At 57.3% G+C, this 22,072-nt stretch overlaps 2 protein-coding genes across 2 annotated transcripts in view; one reads left to right on the forward strand and one right to left on the reverse strand.

Annotated features, from left to right (window-relative positions):
• The first annotated feature begins 7,374 nt into the window (after window positions 1–7,374).
• YKT6 (YKT6 v-SNARE homolog) lies at window positions 7,375–17,306 on the forward strand. Its single transcript, XM_030307594.2, is given in 9 exon segments — window positions 7,375–7,597; window positions 9,740–9,822; window positions 11,384–11,430; window positions 11,432–11,483; window positions 12,446–12,501; window positions 12,503–12,553; window positions 12,841–12,906; window positions 14,986–15,087; window positions 15,721–17,306. Coding segments are annotated over 9 exon segments (597 nt in total). The 5' UTR covers window positions 7,375–7,493; the 3' UTR covers window positions 15,757–17,306.
• Window positions 17,307–19,192: 1,886 nt separating this feature from the next.
• The window catches only part of CAMK2B (calcium/calmodulin dependent protein kinase II beta), an 82,008-nt gene continuing 79,128 nt past the window's right edge, over window positions 19,193–22,072 (reverse strand). The window contains 4 exon segments of the mRNA XM_030307595.1: window positions 19,193–20,654; window positions 20,744–20,978; window positions 21,175–21,269; window positions 21,369–21,436. Of these exon segments, the coding sequence (XP_030163455.1) occupies window positions 20,746–20,978; window positions 21,175–21,269; window positions 21,369–21,436 (396 nt within the window). The 3' untranslated portion in view covers window positions 19,193–20,654; window positions 20,744–20,745.

The following is a 22,072-nucleotide window of genomic DNA, read 5'->3' on the forward strand; positions in this document are numbered from 1 at the left end:
AACCTTGAAGAGCAAAACCATTAAGTTGATCACTACACTTGCTTAGCTGACTTTATGCACGCAGTCTTAGCAATTATCCTAATAAAAGAGGCTTCAGTCTGGAGCCCAGGCCTCATTCCAACTCCTGTATGAGAACCTTCACTTAATTGCATTTTGCTTGCGGACTCTTCTTTTGCGACTTCCGGCCAGAACTCCTTCCAACAAAACATTAAAAAAAATTTTTTTTTAAGAGCGTTTCCCCAAAGCTTTATCAAAAGATGTTCACTGCATCATTACTTAGGATAGGAAAAGGAAAGGGGAGAGGGAGGGAGAGGGGGAGGGGAGGGGAGGGAAGAAAATTGCTACAAACAGCTTAAGTGTTCAGGAAAGGTACCAATTCAGTAGATTATGATACGCTGTGAAGTAATCTACAAAGTAGTTTTTAAAAACCGTGTGCAGGGGCGCCTGGGTGGCGCAGTCGGTTAAGCGTCCGACTTCAGCCAGGTCACGATCTCGAGGTCCGTGAGTTCCAGCCCCGCGTCAGGCTCTGGGCTGATGGCTCGAGCCTGGAGCCTGTTTCCGATTCTGTGTCTCCCTCTCTCTCTGCCCCTCCCCGTTCATGCTCTGTCTCTCTCTGTCCCAAAAATAAATAAACGTTGAAAAAAAAAATTTTAAAAACTGTGTGCATAAAGTGTTTGTAACATTGCAAATGCTTGGAATAAGGTTAAATGAGAAATATCCTCAGTAAACTTGTATCTTAAGCAGGACCTAAATCACCTCGGCTAAGCCCTGGAGTGCAGGCCATTCCTACTGTTCTCTTCCATGGGTCCCTTATCCAGTGACCTTTCCAGCTGACCACAGCTGGGCTATGGGCAGAAAGCTGCCCAGGGAAAGCCCAGTTTATCTACAGAATGGCCAGCAGGGAAGACAGTGATGAACTGAATCATGCAGAACTTTCCTTGGTGGAATTGAGGAGCAGAGAGAAAAGAGCAGTTGGACACAGGGGAGAGGTTGAAAGGGCGTTGAGTCCCCAATGCCATGAAGCGGTGCATCAGTTGTCTATCGTGGTATAACACATCATCCCCAAACTTGGTGTCCTTAAAACAGCAATAAAAATTACCTTGTTCACACACGAAAAAAAAATGTTTCCATCCAAAATTGGAAAAATGTTTTCTCACATTTCCTACTAATATTTTTCCTTTTCTTTTTTTTTTTTCATGTTTAGTGCTTTGTTCCTTCTGGAATTTATGCATGGTGTGAGGTAGGTGTCTAGTATCTGTCGGGTAGGCGATCGTTTTCCCACTGATCCGTAATGTTGACGGCACCCCGCTCGCACACTCTGTCATATTTCTCTTCTGTAAGGGAATGGCTTGGCTCTGGCCACCGTGCAGGTACACCCCTAGGCCACGAGGCCACGTGTGGAACCACAGCTAACCTGAGCCTGGCAGATAGACTTTGTGCTCCTCCGGAACTGAGGACGGATGAGTGAGGACCTGCTCAGAGGCCACTCCCCGCTCTCTTCTCCATCTGCCTGGGAGGTGGTCAGGAGGGTTTCCCCAGTCTCTGGTTCTGAGACGTGAGGCTTTCTGCCCATGTCCCTCAGGTGTGGCTGCTGTCTAGCTAGCATGGCCCGCAGGGGAGATGCCATGACTTGAGGTGCAGACACCTGTTCCCTTTAGTTTGGATGTTGTCCTTTCTAGTGCACAGGACAAGAATGGGGAGTGGCATCTTGGGGTGCTTTTTTTCTGTGCCAGTAACAAATTGTCTGAATGTAAAAGTGGCTCTGGGGACCCTGCCTGATGTGGCCTCAGCTCTGTCAGTCCGCCCACCTGGCAATCCGTCTGTGGTCTGTGGTCACAACATCCCGGCAGAGGAAGGGTTAAGTCTCTGGTGCTGGTTGCCCTTGGGCAGAGAGCAGCCCTTTGTCCTTACCGACCTGTGTGTCTAGAACAGAAACAGTGTTGCGGTTTCCTACCCCTTGCAGGCATTTGAATACTTCTTGAGAAAACGATGTTGGGAGTTGGCTAATTAATATATGATCCAAGCCAGGCACGCCAGTGTGACCCTAGGACCCGCCCAAAAGAAACAATTGATAGAAGCCTACACTCCGACGTTTCTGGGACCTCAGGCTCCTGGCGCCCACTCCTCCCTGAGAGAGTACTCCTGGTGGCCACTCCTCCCCGGCGCCCAATCCTCCCCTGAGAGAGTCCTCCCGGGCGCCCGCTCCTTCCCAGGAGAGTCCTCCCAGGAGCATACTCCTCCCCGAGAGAATCCTCCCGGGGAGAGTCCTCCCCGGCACCCACTCCTCCCTGGGAGAGTCCTCCCTGGCGCACTATCCTCCCCAAGAAAAGTCCTCCCCGCGGGCAATCCTCCCGGAAGAGTCCTCCCAGGCGCCCGCTCCTCCCCAGTTTCCCTTTTGCTGCCCCCAGACCTCTATCCTCCTGTCTCACTCGCCCTAACACAGGTCATCATGCTCCCCGCACGAGGCTTTCCTGGCTGCTGTAACTTTAATCTCTCGACGTCCGGCCCTTTGCCCTACATTTCACAGCCCTTTCAATTGAGCACAAACCTTCGAATCTACTCATGCTACATCATAAAACAACGCGTTGAGTTTGTGGATCCGGGGACTCATTTTATTTTTATTTTTTTTTTAAATTTTTTTTTCAACGTTTTTATTTATTTTTGGGACAGACAGAGACAGAGCATGAACGGGGGAGGGGCAGAGAGAGAGGGAGACACAGAATCGGAAACAGGCTCCAGGCTCCGAGCCATCAGCCCAGAGCCTGACGCGGGGCTCGAACTCACGTACCGTGAGATCGTGACCTGGCCGAAGTCGGACGCTTAAACCGACTGCGCCACCCAGGCGCCCCAACGGGGACTCATTTTAGAGAGGAGACATCTCTGTCCCCAAGGGGAGGCTCCTCGTTCGGAAACACAGCGGGCTCCAGGTCCACTCTGTGCCCTTCAGGAGGTTGTTTTCCTCATCAGATCTCACCCATTTCCTGCTAGATTTACTGCAAAAGAAAAGCGATGTATTTATTAGAAGGGTAATTATTTCACTACTACCTGTTAAAGTGTGTGCTATGCACAAAGCACTGCTGTGTTCAGTGTGCCATCTGGGGAGTCGACCTGGGGACAGCAGGCAGGGCTGACATCATTGCCACTTCAAATGAAGTCACTGAGTCTGGGGAGGTTGAGGGATGGGGTGCAAAGGGGCAGGACCTGCCCGCTTGTTCGCAGGCTCCTGCTGCTCTCTGTCACACGCACACGCACACGCACACGCATTTCTCTTCCAAGCTCAACCGTAAGTTTGCCTAGAACCTGCTCTGGGCTCTCGGACTTTCTACAAACGCCAGGGCCTTCTCCTGAGGGGCTCAGTCATGGGCTTTGTTCTGATTGGACGGCCTACCCTGGAGGCCTGCACCGATTGGCTGAGGCCTGGGTCACGTGGCCATCTGTAAGCCAATTGCTGAGGAAACACGGATGGACTTGTATTGATTGGCTGGGCGCCCACGTGTCACAGTGGAAGGGCTGGGGGGGCGGTTCAGAGGGGGCTGGGGGGTGCTCAGCGGGGTGGAGGGCTGAGAGGCAGTCAGAGGGGGACTCAGGGGGAGGAGTTGCTCCCTGGGGGTGGGGGGGCTGGGAGACACGCTAATGGGGCTCAGGGGAGGGGGTGCTCAACGGGGGGGGGGGGGGGGGGCGGGGAGAGCTTGTGGGAGCACTCAGAGGGTTGCTCAGGAAGGAGGCGAGCTGGGGGGCTCAAGGGTGCCCAGCGGGAGCAGGAGGGTGGTTAGCAGTGGGGGCAGCGGGGGGAGCCAAGAGCCAGGTCTGGTGAGGAGGGCTGGGCCTGGTAGTCAGGAGGGGCTCAGGGGGACTGTGGGACAGGGCTTGGGGTCTTGGTGCACCACCCAAAAGGGGGTTCTAGGAGCTCAGTGAGGACTCACATGGGGCCTCTGGAGGGCTAAATGGAATGGGGCTTCAGTGGGGGCCGGGGCTAGAGGGTGGGGTTCAGGAGGGACTCAGCAGGGAGGTGGGCCGGGATAGGGTCTCAGGGGCCCCTCAGGAGGTTGGGGTCAGCATCAACCTCACCCCAGCTTTCAGATTCTACCTCATGACGTTTCCTTTGTGATGACTCCCATTCTGCTTTTTGCACTTGGGAGTCCTGCAGACCAGGCTGCTGTGGGGCCCACACTCCCCTCTTGCAGGGCTCCCCTCCACCTCTCCTTATTACAGATTTTCTTCTACATTCCACACAGGGAGGCCTCACGGTGGTCAGGGCGCCCATCCTCAGGAGGTCAAGCCCCCAGCCTAAATGGCCATGTGTCCAGCGTGGGCTACACACCCATTCCTGGCCCCTGAGCTGGGGAGGGGTGTCTCCAGGTACAAATAGAGCTCCTGGGAAGCCCCTGCAAGGGGGGCAGTTCTAAGGGCGCCTGTCCCCCTCCTGATACAGAGGGGTCACCTTTCACGTGGGTTAGTCTCCCACTTAGAAGAGTAAAAAGGAGGGGGACAGTGGGCTTGCATCTGCTGTCTCTCAAGTGCTACTGGCTCAAAATGGTCGTCAGTTGGCACATTTAGGAGTGACACACCCTGAAGGCCATAGGCGGCCTGATCACACCTGTGGCCCCTTCAGGGCTCCTTTCCTGTGTGGGCTGCAGAGGCTCACCTTACATGCACAGTGAAGACAGCCTGGACAAGGCGGTCCGGAGGCCAAGGCTGCTGCCTGGCCAGGATCATGCGCCTGGCTGGCTTTTATCCAGCTTCGTGGGGGTTCCACTGTGCAGCTAAACCGGGTAACTTATGGGAAGGTGAGTGGGCACCTGCCTGCCCAGCAGGAACTCAGGCCCTGGCCTCTTGCCATGGGCACATTGCTCCAGTTCTGTTGCAGGGAGCTCTTCCTCTAGGGCCCAGTGCATGAGGGAGAGTCTGGACTTCAGAGAGCTTTACTCCCTGCAGGTGCTCAGGGACATCAGCACCCCTTCCCTGTATCTATCCCCGAGGTTTTAGATTTACAGAGCAGTACAAAGAATTCCTGGATACCTTCATCCTGACTCCTTAAATTTACCTTGTGTGCTTTACCCTTCATATATATATATATATATATATATATATATATATACACTAAGCCTTTCAAGACTAAAGTGCAGACATGATGTCCCTTTACCCTAAGGACTTGTGTGTATTTCCCCCAAACCAAGAATTCTCTTACACAACCACAATGATCAAAATCAGGGAATTAAAACAGATATAATAGTATTCTCCAATCTAATGACCTCACTCAGATTTCAGCCTGGCAAATCTCTGCATCCTACAATCTGCAGGATGCCTTGAACCCATGATAGTCACTCCTGTTTGTCATAAGTGATAACAATACACATAACCAGGTTATCACTGGTTGTCACTCGTTAAACATCTGTGGCTAGAGTTTGGCATATAAACCTCACCATTCCCAGCAACATACCTATGGAAAGGGATATGTTCCCAGTTTTACAAATGAAAAACAAGAGAGAGACTCAGAGAGGTTAAGGGTTTGGTGGCAGAGCCGGGCTGAATCCAAGTTGGGTGACAGCTGGGGTTGACGCAGTGGAAGGTGGGCTTGCTTTTCAGTGAGACAGATGATGAGGTTGGGGGGCTTGGGAGCCAGGCTTCCTGGGGGGAGAGGGGCTGGGCTGTGTTTGTTGTGTGTTTAGTGTTGACATGTGCCTAGAGATTTCCTTAACCCAAGTCATTCTGTGTCTGCAAGGCGATAGTAACGTCTTCCTCTGTTTCGTGAGGATAGAACAAGGGAGTGCACGGAGAGCACTTGGTATGAGGCCAGCTGTGGGACACCTGCTGTTATGTGTCAAGTGAATACATGTAAGCCTGTGCCAACCAAAAACTGTCCTCCTGGTCCTTTGAACAACTTTCAGCGTCAAAGAAAAGGGGAGCCAGGGTTTTCTTCAGAAACAGCTGTCACTGTGCCCCTAGAGGACCACAGTGTCAGCACAGCATCTTGAGACTGTCATGTGCCCGCATCAGCGGGTGACTGGCCCTGGTGTTGGCCAATGTCTGTCCTTGGCATTTTGTACCCAGACGGGGGGATGGGGAAGAGCCCCTTCCACGATCTGCATAGGGAAGAGAGCCAGTGAGGAAGGTGCTGAGTGAGGGGCAGGTGGTGAGACCTTCCTTCAGACACAGAGACAGCCTTCTCCACTGCTTGCCAGGGCACATTTGCCAATGGCTGGAGACATTTGGGGTTGCCAAGTGATGGGTGGAGTGCTACCGATCTCTAGTGGGTCCGAGGCCTGACATGCTACCTACGCTGCACAGGATGGCCCCTGACACCTAGGAAAAGCCCCCAGCATCCAACCACAACATGAATACTGCTGAGCATGTGTAGAGTGATGCTGTCGCTTTGTCACAAGTGCCGTCTCTGTCCCATCATCTCAGACCCAGCTGCTTGTAGCGTAGCGATAATGTAAGTTTGCCATCAGCTTCCAAAGATCAAGGGTCTTTTAGGTGGCCTGCAAGATGCTGATTACAAAATACCATTTAATAAACAAGAAACTGGCCGATGTGGCACCCTCGTGAACCGCGCCTCACCCATCCCCACCCATCCACAAAGCGTTATGTCGACAACTCAAGCAAAACGAGGTCTTCTAAGTCACTGCACCACACTGCTCCCTAAGTGTGGGGCGGATTTTCTGCTGTTTTGACGTTTCCTCTCTGTCAACGGTCTGCGGCCTATATCAGTGCCCAGAGAGTGGGCAGGCCTGAGGAACACGTAGCCCTGCAGGTTTGTGGTGACGGGTCCTGTGTGACCAGGGGCAGGAGGAAAACGTGGCAAGGACGTGTTCAGAACCAATCCTCTGAAATGAGAGGGCGTGCCTTCACATCCCTGCAGGAGCCTCGAGAAGAAAAGTTTCCTGCCTTCACTCGAAAGGAGGTTGGATTTACACACTGACAGGAAGGCAGTCCTCCCGTAAATCACAGTCCTTCCTAGGGTCCACAGAGCACTGGCTGCGGGTGCCGTTCCCAGGAGCTGCCCAGGAAGGCTCAGCACAGTCTGGGAGGGAGGGAGAGAGGGCCTGTGTATGGGAGGACTCAGGACACCCAGGACTGAAAGGCCAAGCTGGAGGGGGCACGACACTTCATGAGAGAAGGGGAGGCCCACGAGGGACAGGGCGGCCCGGGAGGGGGACGGGGCACCTCCACAGGGAGAGGGTGGCCCTACACACGCCGGAGGGGGCGGGGCAGAAGTTCTGCGCTTGCGCCTGGCCCGCACCGCCTGCCTGCACCCTCATCCCTCAGCCTTCGTGTTTCCGTCCGTGCTTATCTGCATCCGGGGCACGAAATCCCTCCGCCGGGACTGGGGCGGCGGCACCCGACCGGAACCGGAAGCGAAACCCTGCGCCAGGCGGGGGAAGCCGGCGTCGGACCCGTCAGCAGCCGGCGGCGGTCGTCGGGGGCGGCGGCCGCGCTGCTCGGTGCGAGCCGGTCCCGCGGCCGGGCGGGCGGTCCGAGGGCGCGGCGTCATGAAGCTGTACAGCCTCAGCGTCTGTACAAAGGCGAGGCCCAAGGCGGTGCTGCTCAAAGCCGCGTACGACGTGTCCTCCTTCAGCTTCTTCCAGAGGTCCAGGTGAGCGGCCCGGGCGGGGAGGCCAAGGGGGCGGGGTGGGGGGGGCGGGGGAGAGGGGTGGGGGAGGACGGGGGGGGGGGGGGGCCCGGAGGGCGGGGTGTGGGCGGCGGGCCCCGGCCTCCTTGGGAGGAGCGCGACGATGGCCTCTTCCTCGGTTCTGGGGACTGTGCCTTCGAGGAATCATTTTCGTTTCGCTGGATAAAAGACTTATGCTATTCTAGAACATTATTCCCGTACTCGCTGTTTTACGTATTCTTGTCGTTATAAAATTATCAGGGGCCTTGGAAAAAGTGCAGATTCCCACGTTCACACCCAGACGTCCCGAACTAGAGGGTTGGGGCCCAGAGGTCTGTATTCCAACCTAGGCAGCTTGGGCGCCACACCTTGGGAGCCGCTTAGGCTATCTGATGGGCTTTCCCAGCGATTCCGTGGGAAGGTTATTGGTATAATCTGTGTACTCCGTTTTGCCAACGGAGTCACTGAGGCCACGAGAAACCAGCCAGGACTCACTGTGTGCTACTTCCAGTGGAGCCCTGTTGGGGCCAAAGGGTCTGTGCTGAGGATTTGGAAGGAAGCGTGGGATGTGTAGGCCTATAGGCTTCTCCTGTTTCTGGACGCTTTAGTAGCAGGAAACTGTTGAAGACACAGCAGACACTTGCGGCCCATCGTGGGCGGGCTGGGTGACTCAGGCACAGAAGGGGAAAGGACCCTCCAGGGTCCGTGTCTGTGGCCACACGGTCCCCGGGGCTAGTGGACGCTGTTGTCTGGACTCAGAATTCAACAGTTCCTGTTCCTGATGAGAGGGCTTTGCTGGCAGAATCTAAAACCGTTTCTGTTGTTGTTTTGTAAAATGTTCGGCTTGTTTTGGGTCCTTAGTGAAGCACCTTCTTGATACTCCGTTTCCTTTACCGTGGTCTCCATTTCTCTGCTTGTCTGTGATGTTCGGTGCCGGCTTCGCCAAGTGGTTCCTTTTCCTTTCTCCCGGCCCTTGTCTACGGAGGGTCCTCAGAGATTTCAGTGTGGGACTGTGACCTCACTGGTGAGGGCTCCCGGACCGGTTTCTGTGGCGAGCACAGCTGTGGCACTCTAGGCACATCCTCTTAAGGCAAGTGGATGATCTAGCTTTTTTCCCATCCTCCTGCCTCACGATGACCAGACCCCAGGTTGTGAAACCTTCAGATGGTTCCCCTGTTTTCTGCCTCTGTGTGCAGACTTTTGCGAGAGTGTAACTTCTCCTCTGTCTGGTGACAGTCCTGCTATGAGCTCTGTCTCTGGTTGGTTTTATTGCAAGGACTTCCTTGTTTGGAGACGTCTTTTCTGTGGGATTGTTTCCATCCTATCACTCTCTCAGGGTGATGGAGCAAGTGCTGCTGTGCGCCAGGCATGGTGCTGTGCACTCGTGTGACCATCATAGCGAATCTGGATTTCCTAGTTGAGGCACAGTGCCGCAGGTAACTTGCTTGGAGGTCACACATCTCGCACATGGTGGAGCTGGGGTCCCAGCCGAGGACGTCCACCGCAGGGTCGGAGATCCTCACGCCACATGGCCCCCTGCATGGCAGTCCCAGTCACAGGCTTCCTGTTGGCCCCTGTCCCTCTGGCTGCACTGTTGTCACCTGTGATTCTTCCATTCCGGCCACATCTCTCTGTCCGACGGCCCTGGTACAAATCATTTCCTGGTCTCGGCCAAGCCGTTGTCTCCGAGTAGCCTGGATGACGTACCTTGGATGAGCCAGCGCACCCTAGGCCGGGTTCTGTGCCCTCGGCCGCATCCACAGCGTGTGTGCATCCTGCCTCAGTGTCTGGCGTGTGCGGCAGCCCACCTGGTTGCGTGTCTGCTGCCTCCTGCTTCTCCCTGTGTCCGAGGGCCTCTGCTGACCACAGCGTCAGCATCCTGGAAGCCTGCAGTAGGTGCCCCAGAGGTCTGGAAGTGGGTTGTCTGGCGCGCTAGGAGCAGCAGGTGTGGTGTGAACGGTTGGGGCAATTAGTAACAAAACCACGTTTATCGCTTGTAGCCGAGGCCCGGAAGGCAATGAGTGAAGTCAAGAAACACTAGCTTCTTAGTGTCCAAGCTTGGAGGTCACCTTCCGTTGTGCCGGTGACAAGGTGACAGGAGTAGGTAATCTGTGTTATGTTTCTTAGTGTTCAGGAGTTCATGACCTTCACGAGTCAGCTGATCGTGGAGCGCTCGGCCAAGGGCAGCAGAGCTTCAGTCAAAGAACAAGGTAAGAGGACCGCCCCCTCCCTGGTGTGCACCCCCATCACGCCTCAGGCAGCCCGTGGCTCTCTGCACACTGCCGGCCTGCCCCCTCTTCCCTCCTCTTCCTTCTGCTTGCACACGATGCTGAGCCCACTGCTGCCATCTGAGCCGCCCAAGTCAGTGTGCCCCTGTAGCTCACACCTGCTTCAGGTGAGGGTCTGACTCTTGGAGCTGTACACGGCCTTCCTGAATCCTTCTCTTTCCCTCCAGAGCTGGACACATCTCAAAAAAGGATTTGCAACCAGCCCTGTTGAGGTAATACCGTGTCCTGTGCTCCTTAGGTTTTGGAACAGGAATCCGAAAACTCATCCTGTTTTCTCTCGGCCAGTATTTTTACTTGTTCACAATTCAGGTTTCCCATGAGAGTCTTCAGGCTTTTATCGTAGAGGCATATGTTGTACAGACCGATAAGGAAAGACAGACATGTCGTATAGACACATCACGTGAACCTCACTGGGCGGAGACGCCCGTTCGCACGGTGCTGCCCTGGTCTTGTGACCTGGAGGCCTGGTCACCATCCTGGTGGTGCGTCTGTTCTGCATGAGATCCTTGTACCCTTCACGACGCAGGAGTGAAATTGGATCGTGAACATGGAAATAGTCTGGTTTCCTCAGGCCATGTCTGCCTTCCCAGGTTTCTTAGAGACGTTCCCATCTGCACCGGTCCAGCGTCTCCAGTTCTGCGGATGCATGCATTTCGGTTCGCGTTTGAACCTTTCTTATATGGGAGTGCAGACACAAGCCTGGAGAGTGTCGGTGATGGTCCTGTCCCCCACCCCACTCTCCTTTATCTCTGCCCTTTCTTGATTGCGGAGCTCACGATCTCTCCTTCTCCCCTTTCGTTGTTTTTCTTTGTTTGTGCCAGGGTCTGGTGCTTGAGCGTCTTAAGGACAAGAAGCTTCTTATTTGTCAGCTGTTGCCCTCACATCCCTTTACTGCAGGGTGTGGTTAGCTGCATCGTCTTGAATCCTTTGTAAAATGACAAAAATTCATATCCTAGTTAATGAATGTTTTGCAGAAGCTCTTGTACAGACTGTACCTTTGGATAACTTGATGGCTTTGGCACAGGAATCCATAGGCAGCTGGGACTCATGTTTTTGTAGATGGACCTTCTCTCCACTGTCCTTCCCTCTCCTCTCCCTCCCTTACGCCCTCCAGTCCAGCACAGAACACAACAGGCCAGGATTCCCGTAACGAGGAACCTGAGGCCCCGAGAGGTGATTTCCTGATTCGGGGACACTTTTATAGGAATGTTTAAATTTTTTTTATATTTATTTTTGAGAGAGAGCAAGAGAGCGCATGCACGAGTGTGGGAGGGGCAGAGAGAAGAGGGAGACACAGGGTCCGAAGCAGGCTCCAGGCTCGAGCTGTCAGCACAGAGCCCAACGGGGGGATTGAACCCACAAACCGCGAGATTATGACTGAACTGAAGTCATATGCTTAACTGACTGAGCCACCCAGGTGCCTCTCAAGTCACCACATGCGTGGTGGCCTCAAGTCACCACATGCGGTCTGACTTCTCCTCAGAATATCTGTGCCACGTCTACGTGCGAAACGACAGCCTTGCAGGGGTTGGTCATTGCTGACAGTGAATATCCGTCCCGGGTGGCCTTTACCTTGCTGGAGAGAGGTGAGTTTGCAGTGTGGCTGGACTGGGCTCGGATCGACAAGTGGGTCAGTTGCCCCGAGTTACAGGGGATGAAGTAGTGTTGTCCCAATCCACCCATTTTCAAGCCGTTTTTTCTTGGCCCTAAACCAAGAGACAGTCTGGCATCCCTTCCCAGTTTCTTTCCCTGGCACTGATTTATGCCTGTCATCCCTCCTGTGTCTGGGCTCATGTCCCCAAGTGCCATCTTGACTCACCCTGTCTGCCTCAGCATCACAGCCTACTCCTGGGATGGGCTCTAGGGCCAGCTCTGGCTGTGTTCTTGCCCCTACCAGCCTCTCTGGCCACTCTCTTCCTGCCTCTGCCCTCAGCAATGGTGATCGTGGCTCCTCTGAACCACACTGACTCTGTGCCCTGCTCTGTGGCTGCCTCCCCTCCGTCAGGCTGTCCCTGCACACAGTGGGCCCTCCCACCTCCGTGCTTCTGCCCATGCTGCAGTGATGGGCGCTCTCCTTCTCCCACATGGGTCCAGCATCTGTGTGCCAATCAGTCCTTTAAGCAACACTTACCGTAAACCCCTGTTTACGGGCTCTGGCCCCTAGCCTCCCACAGTACAAGTGCACTTACAAGCCTGTGAAATCTGGTGGTCACTTACATCGGAAGGATCCAGTTCCCTTTTGAAGAACTGTTTTGGAAAATGAGAGGGCCAGTACCTTTTATTCTAGAATTTTATGGCTGCGTCAAAGCAGAAATCTTTAGTTTAAAATTCAGATGCTTTTATCATTCTCCAGATGAAGTCATCTCAGGCTGGGTACAGTTTGTATTTAATTACCAAAATACTTATAATTCGAGCTTCAATGTGCCCCTGGCCACTAGCTGTCATCCTCTTTCCCCTCCTCCCAGGCCTGCCAGCCTCTCTTGGGTGAGGCTGTCCCATTGAATCCCTGTAGCTGTGGCGGTGCTGATGCACTCTTCTGTCTTGCAGGTACTAGACGAATTCTCCAAGCAGGTGGACAGGATAGAGTGGCCAGTCGGATCCCCCTGCTACAATTCACTACACGGCCCTAGATGGCCACCTCAGTCGATACCAGGTAGGGTGTCTAATCGCCCCGAGGAGAGGCCATGTGGCACGGGAAGGCCGGCAGCCCTGATGGCCGTGGCTGTAGGTGACTCCAGGCAGCCTTGGTGTCGACATCCCTCTGAACACATCCAGGGGCCCACGTTAAGACCTGGAACCTGAGCCCCGCAGCAGGCTTCCATATCTGTGTCCTGTGTTTAAGCAGCCTGAGGGGTTTTAACTTGGGAAAGTGTTTCTAGCTCAGTTGGGTTGAGCTTTGTTTCCAAATGGTCCTGATGTTATTCTTGGCTCTTCCCCTAGAACCCCCGAGAAGCTGACCCCATGAGTAAGGTGCAGGCTGAGCTGGATGAGACCAAAATCATTCTGGTAAGCAGAGCGGGGGCCAGCATGTCCCAAAGCTGGGGGCAGAAAGCCTGGTGGCCACTGTGCACACCATCAAGGCTTGTTGGGAGTCCTAGTCCAAGCGCTTTCCTTTCTTTTTTTTTTTTTTCTCCTAATATTTATTTTTGAGAGGGGGAGAGAGAGAGGTAGAGCACAAGTGGGGAGGGGCAGAGAGAGAGGGAGACACAGCATCCGAAGCAGGATCCAGGCTCCGAGCTGTTAGCACGGAGCCTGATATGAGGCTCAAACCCACGAACCGCGAGATCATGACCTGAGCTGAAGTCTGACGCTTCACCAACTGAGCATCCCAGGTGCCTCCCCAAGCTCTTTTCTGAAGGGGGTGTTTGCCCGCCTCTCCCCGTGCGTCCAAGGCCTCGAAGCCAGACTGGCTTAGGCAAGGCCAGGCCTAGTCCTCCTGCCTGTTTGAGGGGTCCATGTGGAGCACCAGTGTGGTCCCCCACCCCCCCCCAGCGCTCCCCTCTGGCAGTTACTGGTTGTGATGGCCTGAGTTCTGTGGCTCTCCTTCCCTGTGCTGGTGCCTTCGGTACTTTGTCTCCAAGCCCAGCTGGTGCCTCCCTTACGGGGTGTGGGCTGTGGGGACAGCTGCTGGTGCTGACTAAAGACAGATGTAGGTCGTCAGGCTCTTCCCAGCCAGGAGACCAGGAATTTGCATCCTGCCTGAGACCCCCTGGTTTATAACCTTAGCTTCAGCTTCTCCCGGCACTTTTTTTTTTGTCTGTTTTTTTTTTAAGCTTTGATCTGTCTTCGGCTCTTGAGGCATCTGTTTTCACTTCAAGTTTGGTCTTGTGGCCTCTGCCTCACACCTGGTCCCTCGCTTCCTGCCTGCCACCAGTCTGTCCAGCAGACGGTGACCATCGCTATGTCACCCTCTGCTCATAGCTCCTCAGCGGGTCTCAGGACAGCTGTGGGGCCACCTGTAGGCTCCCTGGCATGGCCCCACCGTCTCATGGCCTTCCTTTCCTGCCTGGCACCCCTGCAGGTGCCCCTGTGCACAGGCCTCCAGGATGCCACCGCGTGGTCACTACTTTCGTGTGTCTCCTTGACTAGCATGTGAGCTGTCATGACTGGGGGCTTTTCCCTCGTCCTTATCTCTATACCCCTGACCCCAGTGCAGCGCCATGCTTAGGCCACCAATGCCCAGCGGCTCATGATCCCTGACTGAGTGGATGCAAAGCCCAGAAAAGGTACCCGGGGAAAACCCTGCCCAGACATAAAACTCCTGCCAACACCAGCTCAGCTTTCGTGCACACAGCTGTCCCCTGGGGCTGGACTTGGGTCTGGGCAGGACCCAAGTGTTCGGGACCACGCTTCAAGTAATGTGGTTCTGAGGCTCGGGAAGGAAAGCAAGACATGGCAGTCTTGAGGTGTGTGCATCCTGTACCGCCTGCTCCCCACGGCTTCTAACCGAGCCCCGGCCCTATCCTGGCTACAAAAATCAGGTCTCTGGTCCTGCCATTCTTCCCTTCCGTGTCTTCATCTGGTTAACTTCCGTGGTGAGAACCTAAGCTGTTCAGCTGCACGTAGAGATGAAGCACATCGTTGCTTATTCTTGGGTCTGTGTTTCATGCTCGTGTGCCTGGGTTCCTGCCGCTCCTGTTGAAGAGGTCTCCGGGGGCCCTGTGGTCGCTCCAGCAATGGCCATCCGGGCTGGAAGCGAGCCGGCCACTTCCTGGTGGCCCCAGGGCAGGGGGCTCTTGTGAGGGCCTTGTTCCTTCACCCCGAGGTCAGGTCTGTGGGTGCGGCCGCTCCGAGTGCTCACACGTAACACAGGTCCCTTCAGGAAGGTGAGGCACAGTCTGTCTGGTGGGAATACATGTGTGAGGGCGGGTGTAAGTGACTTCTGGAGCATGCTTGTCTCAGCCTGTGCTGTGGGCACCTTGTGGGACAGTCACTAGGTCCTGTTCCATCCGCAAGTCTGGGACACGGCTGACGCATGGTAGGGAGGAGCCCAAGGGAGACGCACTCCCCGTGGTTGAGCTTCAGGAGGGACTCACGTCCACCTGCTCTATGAACATCAGAGTGTTCTCTTCTCTGACCCTGCAGCACAACACCATGGAGTCTCTGCTGGAGCGGGGGGAGAAACTAGATGACCTGGTGTCCAAGTCTGAAGTGCTGGGGACACAGTCTAAAGCCTTCTATAAAACGGTGAGCACCGGCCCTGGCTCTGGGCACCCCTCCCTCGGGCTCTATACCGCATGAGCCTTCGGGACGTTCAGTGACACATGGGGAGAGCACAGGAGGTGGCCGAGGCCTGGCAGCAGCGGCAGGCAGGCTCATCAGGCTCCGCAGGAGGGTGGGTCTGCTCAGCTCCTGGTCCCGCCACTCGCAGCATATCGGTGCTCAGTCTTCCCAAAGAGGCTCTTTGCCTCCATTGTCTCCCTGCAACAGAGGTGCTTTGCTGTCTGGACGGCGGTGGGGCTGAGTTTACACATGGGCTTTCCTGTGAGCTTGGGAGGGGCCTGGCCTGTGGAGTCTGGGGGCAAGAGAGGAGATCTATCCGGTCCTCTGAAGACATTCTCGGTACCATCTCCACACGTGTTGTCCGATAGCACCTGGGGACGCAGACTGGGCCAAAGTCAGACACTCAGGCTGCCTCACACGGCCTCGCTCTCCCTCCCCCCACCACGACGGAGGCCCGCCTCTCTGAGGTGCCCCCAGGTCCTCCAGCTGGCTCAGCAGTCAGATTCCTGGAGCCCCACGGGGCCCCCCCGCCGCGTGTGCCCTGGTGGGGCTGCTGGCGGCCTCCATCCTCTCCAGCTCCTGTTTGTTTCTTTTAAGGCCCGGAAGCAGAACTCATGCTGTGCAGTAATGTGACAGCAGCGCGCAGAGGCCCCTGGGCCAAACGCCAGTCATTCGCATCAGAACCACAGTCCCTGGAGAAGCAGAGCCACCACGGGAAGACTCTGCACCCCTGGAGCCCTTGGCAGGGACCGAGGGGTCGCAGAACGGCCTGGGGGTGGGGAACATTCAAATTTACATGCCTGGTGATTTTTGGAAAGATGGTTTGAGGCCCCCAGGGATGTATTACTGGGCCAGATGAAACCATAAACTCTTGAGTGACTCACACGGATGCTGACGGGTCGTCTCTCACCCCCCCATGGGCCCCTGACCTGGGCGAGGCCCCCAGCAGGTCGGAGCCAACCTTGTCGGGCTTAGTCTGCCTTTGGGTTGTATCTGTGGCCGGATTGTTTTAACTCTGTAGTAAGCCGAGGGGAGGCCTGACTGCAGGGCTGGGGGCACAGACCTGGGGCTCGGATCTTGGGAAACCCACTGTGGTGGGCGTGAGGGGTCGGGCAAGCAGGGTGTAGGCCAGTGCTTTGGGCCAAGGTCCACGGTGGGAGGTGACGGTCACCAGGCTTCACGGATTCTGGGGTACCTTTGCACTTCTGCTGAATTGACCTTTTGCTGAGGGCACTGCCTATCCATCACAATGCACGGAAATGCCTGTGGGGGCGCAGGGCATGGGGGGTCATCTGCCCTGAACTTCAGATGGGCTCTGACCACCAGGTCACAGCAGTATGTGTGGTCTCTTAACCCGTGTCCCTTTGCCTCGCTGGCAACAAGACTGTCCCAGCAACCACCTGGGGCCTGTGTGCCTTAGCAAGTGGCCTTTCCTGTGGCTCCTGTTCCTGGGCACCAACACCAGGTACCGGCCATCCCGAGCCTCCCAATGCCCCATGGGTGTGGTCTGAGCCAGCGCCTCCCCAGCCCGACCCCCGCGGAGCACTGCCTGAGAGCCCCCCCCCATCCAGAGGCACAAGCCCCCGCTGTGAGACCTGCCAGCCCCATCAGGCCCTGCTGCCTCCCCCTGTCCTAAGTACTTCCAGAGGATGCCAGCTCACGATGCACCCTTGGGACCCACTCCCCACAAAGCCCTTCCTGGGGTGGTGTCAAACAAGATCCCATCCCAGGGGGTCCTTCCCTGAGCTGGTTCTTGCCCTACCCAGGAGGTCCCACCCACTGCCCTGGCAGCAAGTGCCAGCCCCTGAATTCCCTTGCTTGGGCTAGAAGGTGGGACTTCATGGCTTCTTGACGACCCTGCCCTAATGGGTGTACCTGCCAGCTGCCCTTTTGGCTCTGGGCACTGCGTCAGCCTCTAACATAGCCTGCCCTGTGCAACCCTGAGCGAGGTGCCGACCCACCGCTGACTGGTGCCCAGGGTGCTCTGACTTCCCCTTAAGGACAGCGTGGTGTCTGACACCTCCAGCTTTGGAGGTGGCTGAGGAGGAGGGGGTGGGGGTGGGTGGGCCGGTTCACACCTGTGCAGGCGAAGAGCACTTGGCAAAGAGTGTATTTATAGTAACTGCTGCCTAACTGTTCTGTTTGAAAGGTTCTTATCTGGATAAACTTGTCTTCTGAAATTCCACGATAGTCCTCTGCTTTGTTCAAGCCTCAGGGGCCCCTTTCCTCGGGAAGCCGGGTGCAGGGTCCTGGGGCAGTTCCTGCCCTTAACCCCAGGCCTAAGCTGTAACTCCCTTCACCTAGACCTGTCTAGTAGGAGACAGGGGAGGGGGGCCTGGAGCAGAGGCTAGCCCTGCCGGGACTCCTGGATTAGGGGGACTGGCCTGGGGGGTTGCCCTGCAGCCACAGCCAGGGCCACACACGTGGAAAATCCTCAGGAGCTGGAGGCGGGCTCTGCAGGCGTGGGGGGCGTCTGGTTCCTCCCTGGGCACTTGTGGGCCCAGGCCTCAAGTCTGGTCCCAGGTTAGGGAATGACCTCAGTGGCTGGTGGTTAGAGGGTCTGAGGATTGTGCAGCCTTGTTTCATTGGTGGCCCTGAGCCTTGCCTTCAATCTCACTTGTGATTGTGGAAATGAGAAGTGGCCTTGGGTTTTGGGGCTGGACTGAGGGCATCAGCTTCTGCTTGCAGGACCTGCTGGGTCACAGGGTCTCCCTGAGGCCCAAGGAGCCTTGACCAAAGCAGGTACCATTTAAAAGTGATGAACCTAAGACTGTCTCACTGACCTTGCTTTGTAGTTCCCTGCCCACCCCATACAGGGCGCCCAGCCTGCTGGTCCTGCTCCGCACCCCAGGGCTCAGGGTCCTCAGGGCTGGGCAGGGCCGTGTGAGTGCCCCCAGGGAGGCCTGGCCTGGAAAGCCTCCTCGGATTACAGCTGATAGGTGAGTGGAGCCCTAGATACCGAGTCGGGGACTGACTGCCGCTCACTCTGGGGCCGTGTCCTAGATTCTCTGAGCCCCACTCTTGGAGCCTCTGTGTGTTCTCTGGCACAAACCTTCCTCCTGAGAACACCTGCCGGGCACCAGCAGCTGAAGTCAAGGGCCTCCTGTCCTAGTGGGCAGGTCTGGGGTAGCCAGAGGGGACCCCCTGGGGCGTCCTTCTTACCAGAAGACGTCCTTCTTACCAGAAGACACACGAGTGGGGAATGTTTGGTTTCCAGAATTGTGAGGCCCACATTTCTGTCCCAGAAAAGCATGAGGCATACAGTACAGACAGGCATTGGCAGGGCCTGGAGACATGGTGTGGAGGGGGGACTGCCCACGTTCATTTGAGGGTGCACGTGGGCTCCAGCAGGCTGCGCGGGGTCTGTCTGGGAGGGCAGAGGGCCAGGAGGCCTGCAGCAGAACCAGTGGAGCACAGACCACAGCAGCCCCAGCCTGCCTGAGCCCAAGCGCATGTGGCCACGCGCTGCTCAGGTGTCCTCAGGCCATGTGGCCGTGTGGTCACGAATTCAGACAGCCCTGGGGCCATGTGGTCCTGCTGCCTTGTGCTCAATGCTTACTCAGCCAGCACGGGCCGAGGGCGGGCGTTCCTGGGGGGCCCCACGTGGCTTTGCATCCTCACACCACAGGGGAATGGTGGGCAGCTGGTGACGTGTCCCTCCTGAGTGACAGGCCGTGGTCACAGATGATGGGGTAGAGCCCGCCAAGAGGAGCGGGAGTCGGGGGAGGGCACAGGGAAAGGGAAGGAGGGCCCTGGGATAAAGCCCCCAGCTGCAAGTGAAGCCATTGGTCCTGTTTTTCTTTTATTTGCAGTTTCCCGAGACAGAACAAATAATGATTTTTTTACACTTACAAGGCTCAGAAAGAAAAGACAATGAAACTCAGCAAAAGAGAGAAGAGGAAGGGCCGGCCGGCACTGCGGGCAGCCGGCCCTCCACAGAGCGGGCCGGCCGACGCCACCACACCTCGGACGCCTAGCTAGAGGAGCAGGTGTGGCTTGCTCGAAAGGGGTCATGCAAAAGAACTATCCCCCAGAAAAAAATCCCCAAATTATCCCAGACAGGCAGCTCCGTGGAGATGACAGGTGAAGGGAGAAGGGAGGAGGCCCCCAGAGGGGAGGATGGCCGGGCCCCACGCTGTCCACGGCGAGCACTGCCGCTGCCTGAGGCCCAGGGAGCCCGGCGGATGTTTACCCTGTGTCCATGGGTGGGGACAGCTGTCCTGAGCACAGCCGTGGACGGGCAGGTGAGTGTCCATTCTGAGTGTCGCTCCCCACTCTGTGCCCCTCCCTTGGCTTGATTTGTGGGGGAAGATAAAGAAAACCCTTGTTGAAAATGTGAATTAAGGGGGTAGGTGTTGGGGCGCCAGGTCCTGCGTCTCTTCCATCACAGCCCCTGACCCGGCCAGCTGCCCCGGGACCCCGGTACTGCCACCTTACCACGCAGCCTGAGCCCAAGCTGCACCTCAGTGCCCACCAGCACGAGGGGCACCTCAAGATAGGCCCAGCCCGTGCTCTCCTCATCCCTGGGTCCCCATCACACACACAGCATCCTCCCTCAAGAGGCCTGGCCGGGGGTTCACCGTGCCCTCCCCCTTGGGCCCAGGCGGCCCTCCCTCCCTCTCTCCCTCCCTCGGCTCCAGACCCAGACTCCAAAAGCACTGCCTGGAAACATCTGCCTGGACCAGTCTCGGCCTGGGAGCCCAGAGAGCCATGCACCTGCCTTCTGACCCCTCTCCCCTTCCTGCCTCTTGACCAAGTCCAGAGCCCCTCGTGGACGTGCCAGCAGGGGGAAGGTCGGCAGAGGAAGAGGTGACCCTGAATGGGAGGGAGGCCAGCCCAGGGGCTCCCCCCCAACAGGGCTGCAGCCAACAGTGTCCTCTCCACAAGTCTGCCAGGCGTGAGGTCTGACATTAAGGGGTGCTTCCCCCCCCACCAAACCTCCTCGGCCCTGGAGGAACCAGAACTGGAGCCTTGGGCCTGAGGGGGCTTCTTGGATGGCTTGTCGGGCGCCCGGGGGCCGGCCCGGCCTCTGCACTGCTCATCCATGCTGGGGGCATGAGAGGAAAGGAGGGGGACAGCCGTGCTCAGGTTCCCTGGGCCCCAGGTGGCCGACACTCCTGACAGCAGCCATGCACGGCAGGGAATGCAGACACCTGGGGAGGGGCGTCACCTAACACACACCGTTCCTCGGCCTGGCCCCTGTGGACACGTTCACTGCCCCATGGTCCCAGGGGCCAGGAGCGGACAGACACATGGAGCGTGGGTGGGGGGTGCCCGTCGGTCCAAAGCCCCACAAATGCCAGTGATTTTTACAGCTTTTTCCTTTTTTTTTTTTTTTTTCCCGTTTCATCCAACATCAATTGTTTCTGTGGTTGTCGTCTTGTTGTTAAAAAGAAATCACATCCGGTCTTGGTTTTCTGCAGACACAGGCACCAGGGGAGGAACGAGGCAGACACAAACATGCGACAGGCAGGCCACCTTGGCGGCCGGGCTCCAAACACCGAGTCTGTCCCGCGACGCCGGCCGCGGCTCTGAAAGGGGGCGAGAGTGGGTGGTCAGCCCTGCCCCCGGGGGGGCATGCCCCCCCCTCGCCCGCAAGGCCAACGCCAGGGACACCCACCTTCACTGCAGCGGGGCCAACGGGCGCGCCGAGCAGTGGAAGTGCACGTTCTGCCACTTGCCGTCACGGCGATGCCACACGCGTGTCTCCTCGGACTGGCTGGTGCGGGGCCGGCCCTGCCCGTCGATGTACTGCGTGAGGCGGATGTAGGCGATGCATGCAGCGTCCTCTCCGATGACGTGCACGTGCGGGTTCAGTATGGTCGTGTGGATGGGCTTGCTGTTCTTGGCGAGCACTATGGCAGGGGGCGGGGACGGGGGGGTGCCGCTGGGCTCGGCGCCCTGTGCCCCGCCCACCTCCCGTATCTGCCCCACCCGCATCCCTACCACAACGCCCCGCCCAAGGCCTTGTTTCCGCCCGCGCCCCGCCCACCGCCCGTCTCCGCCCGTCTCCTGTATCTGCCCCGCCCACCGCTCGACCCCCTCGCTCACGGTTCTCGAAGTAGAATCTGTGGAAATCCATCCCTTCCACCAGATTGCCCAGGGCTTCAGGCTCGAACGAGGTCAGGCCTGGGTCACAGATTTTCCTGGGGGGCAGACCCAGGTGAGGAGGGGCCCCGGCCACGCCCCGCCCCTCCCTCTCGCCGCGAGGAAACCCACCCCCCCAGCCCAGACGCCCGGCTCACGCGTAGGCTTCGAAGTCCCCGCTGTTGACCGCTTCGATGAGCTGCTCCGTGATCTTGATGACCTCCTGCTTCCGCGCGGGGACACAGCCGCCCAGTGACCGAGGGCCGCCCCAAGCAGCCCCGCTGCGGGCCTAGAGAAGGGCGTCTCCAGAGCCCACCTGCCTCTCCTCCCGGAAGGGACCCAAATCCGTCCAGATCGGGCCGCGCCCTCCGAGGCCCCCAGTGCCCTCCCCCCCCCCCCCCCCCCCACCGTTTCCAAGTCCAGCTATGCTGTGTCACATACAGCATCTCCAGGCGACAGACGTACTCCCTCCGAGGGACCACGTGTCTGGAGGCCAAGGGGAAGCCAAGCCTGCCATAACCCACCCTGTGGTACCCCCCCCCCATTCCTGGGCCGCATCCGCTGGGCCCTCTGCAGCTGCGGCACTGGGTCCTGCGTCCCGGCTCCTGCCACCTGGATGTGGCTCACCAGCCCTGCTCCAACCCGTCACATCTTTAGGAATGTCCACTAAAGGACGAGGCCAGGAAGACCTGGGGGCTGCAGGGTGAGGATTATGAGCAAAAGCCAGGGCATAGGGCCATGCGGGTCCAGTAGGGAAGTCGAGTCTGTGGGTCTCTTCCTGACGGCCCGCTGGCCTCCACCTGTTCCATCCTGGCCAAGGTGAGGGCCCCCCCCCGCTGTCCCCCCCACATTTCCCATCCAG

Source organism: Lynx canadensis, chromosome A2 (assembly GCF_007474595.2).
Source record: "Lynx canadensis isolate LIC74 chromosome A2, mLynCan4.pri.v2, whole genome shotgun sequence".
Lineage (NCBI taxonomy): Eukaryota > Metazoa > Chordata > Mammalia > Carnivora > Felidae > Lynx > Lynx canadensis.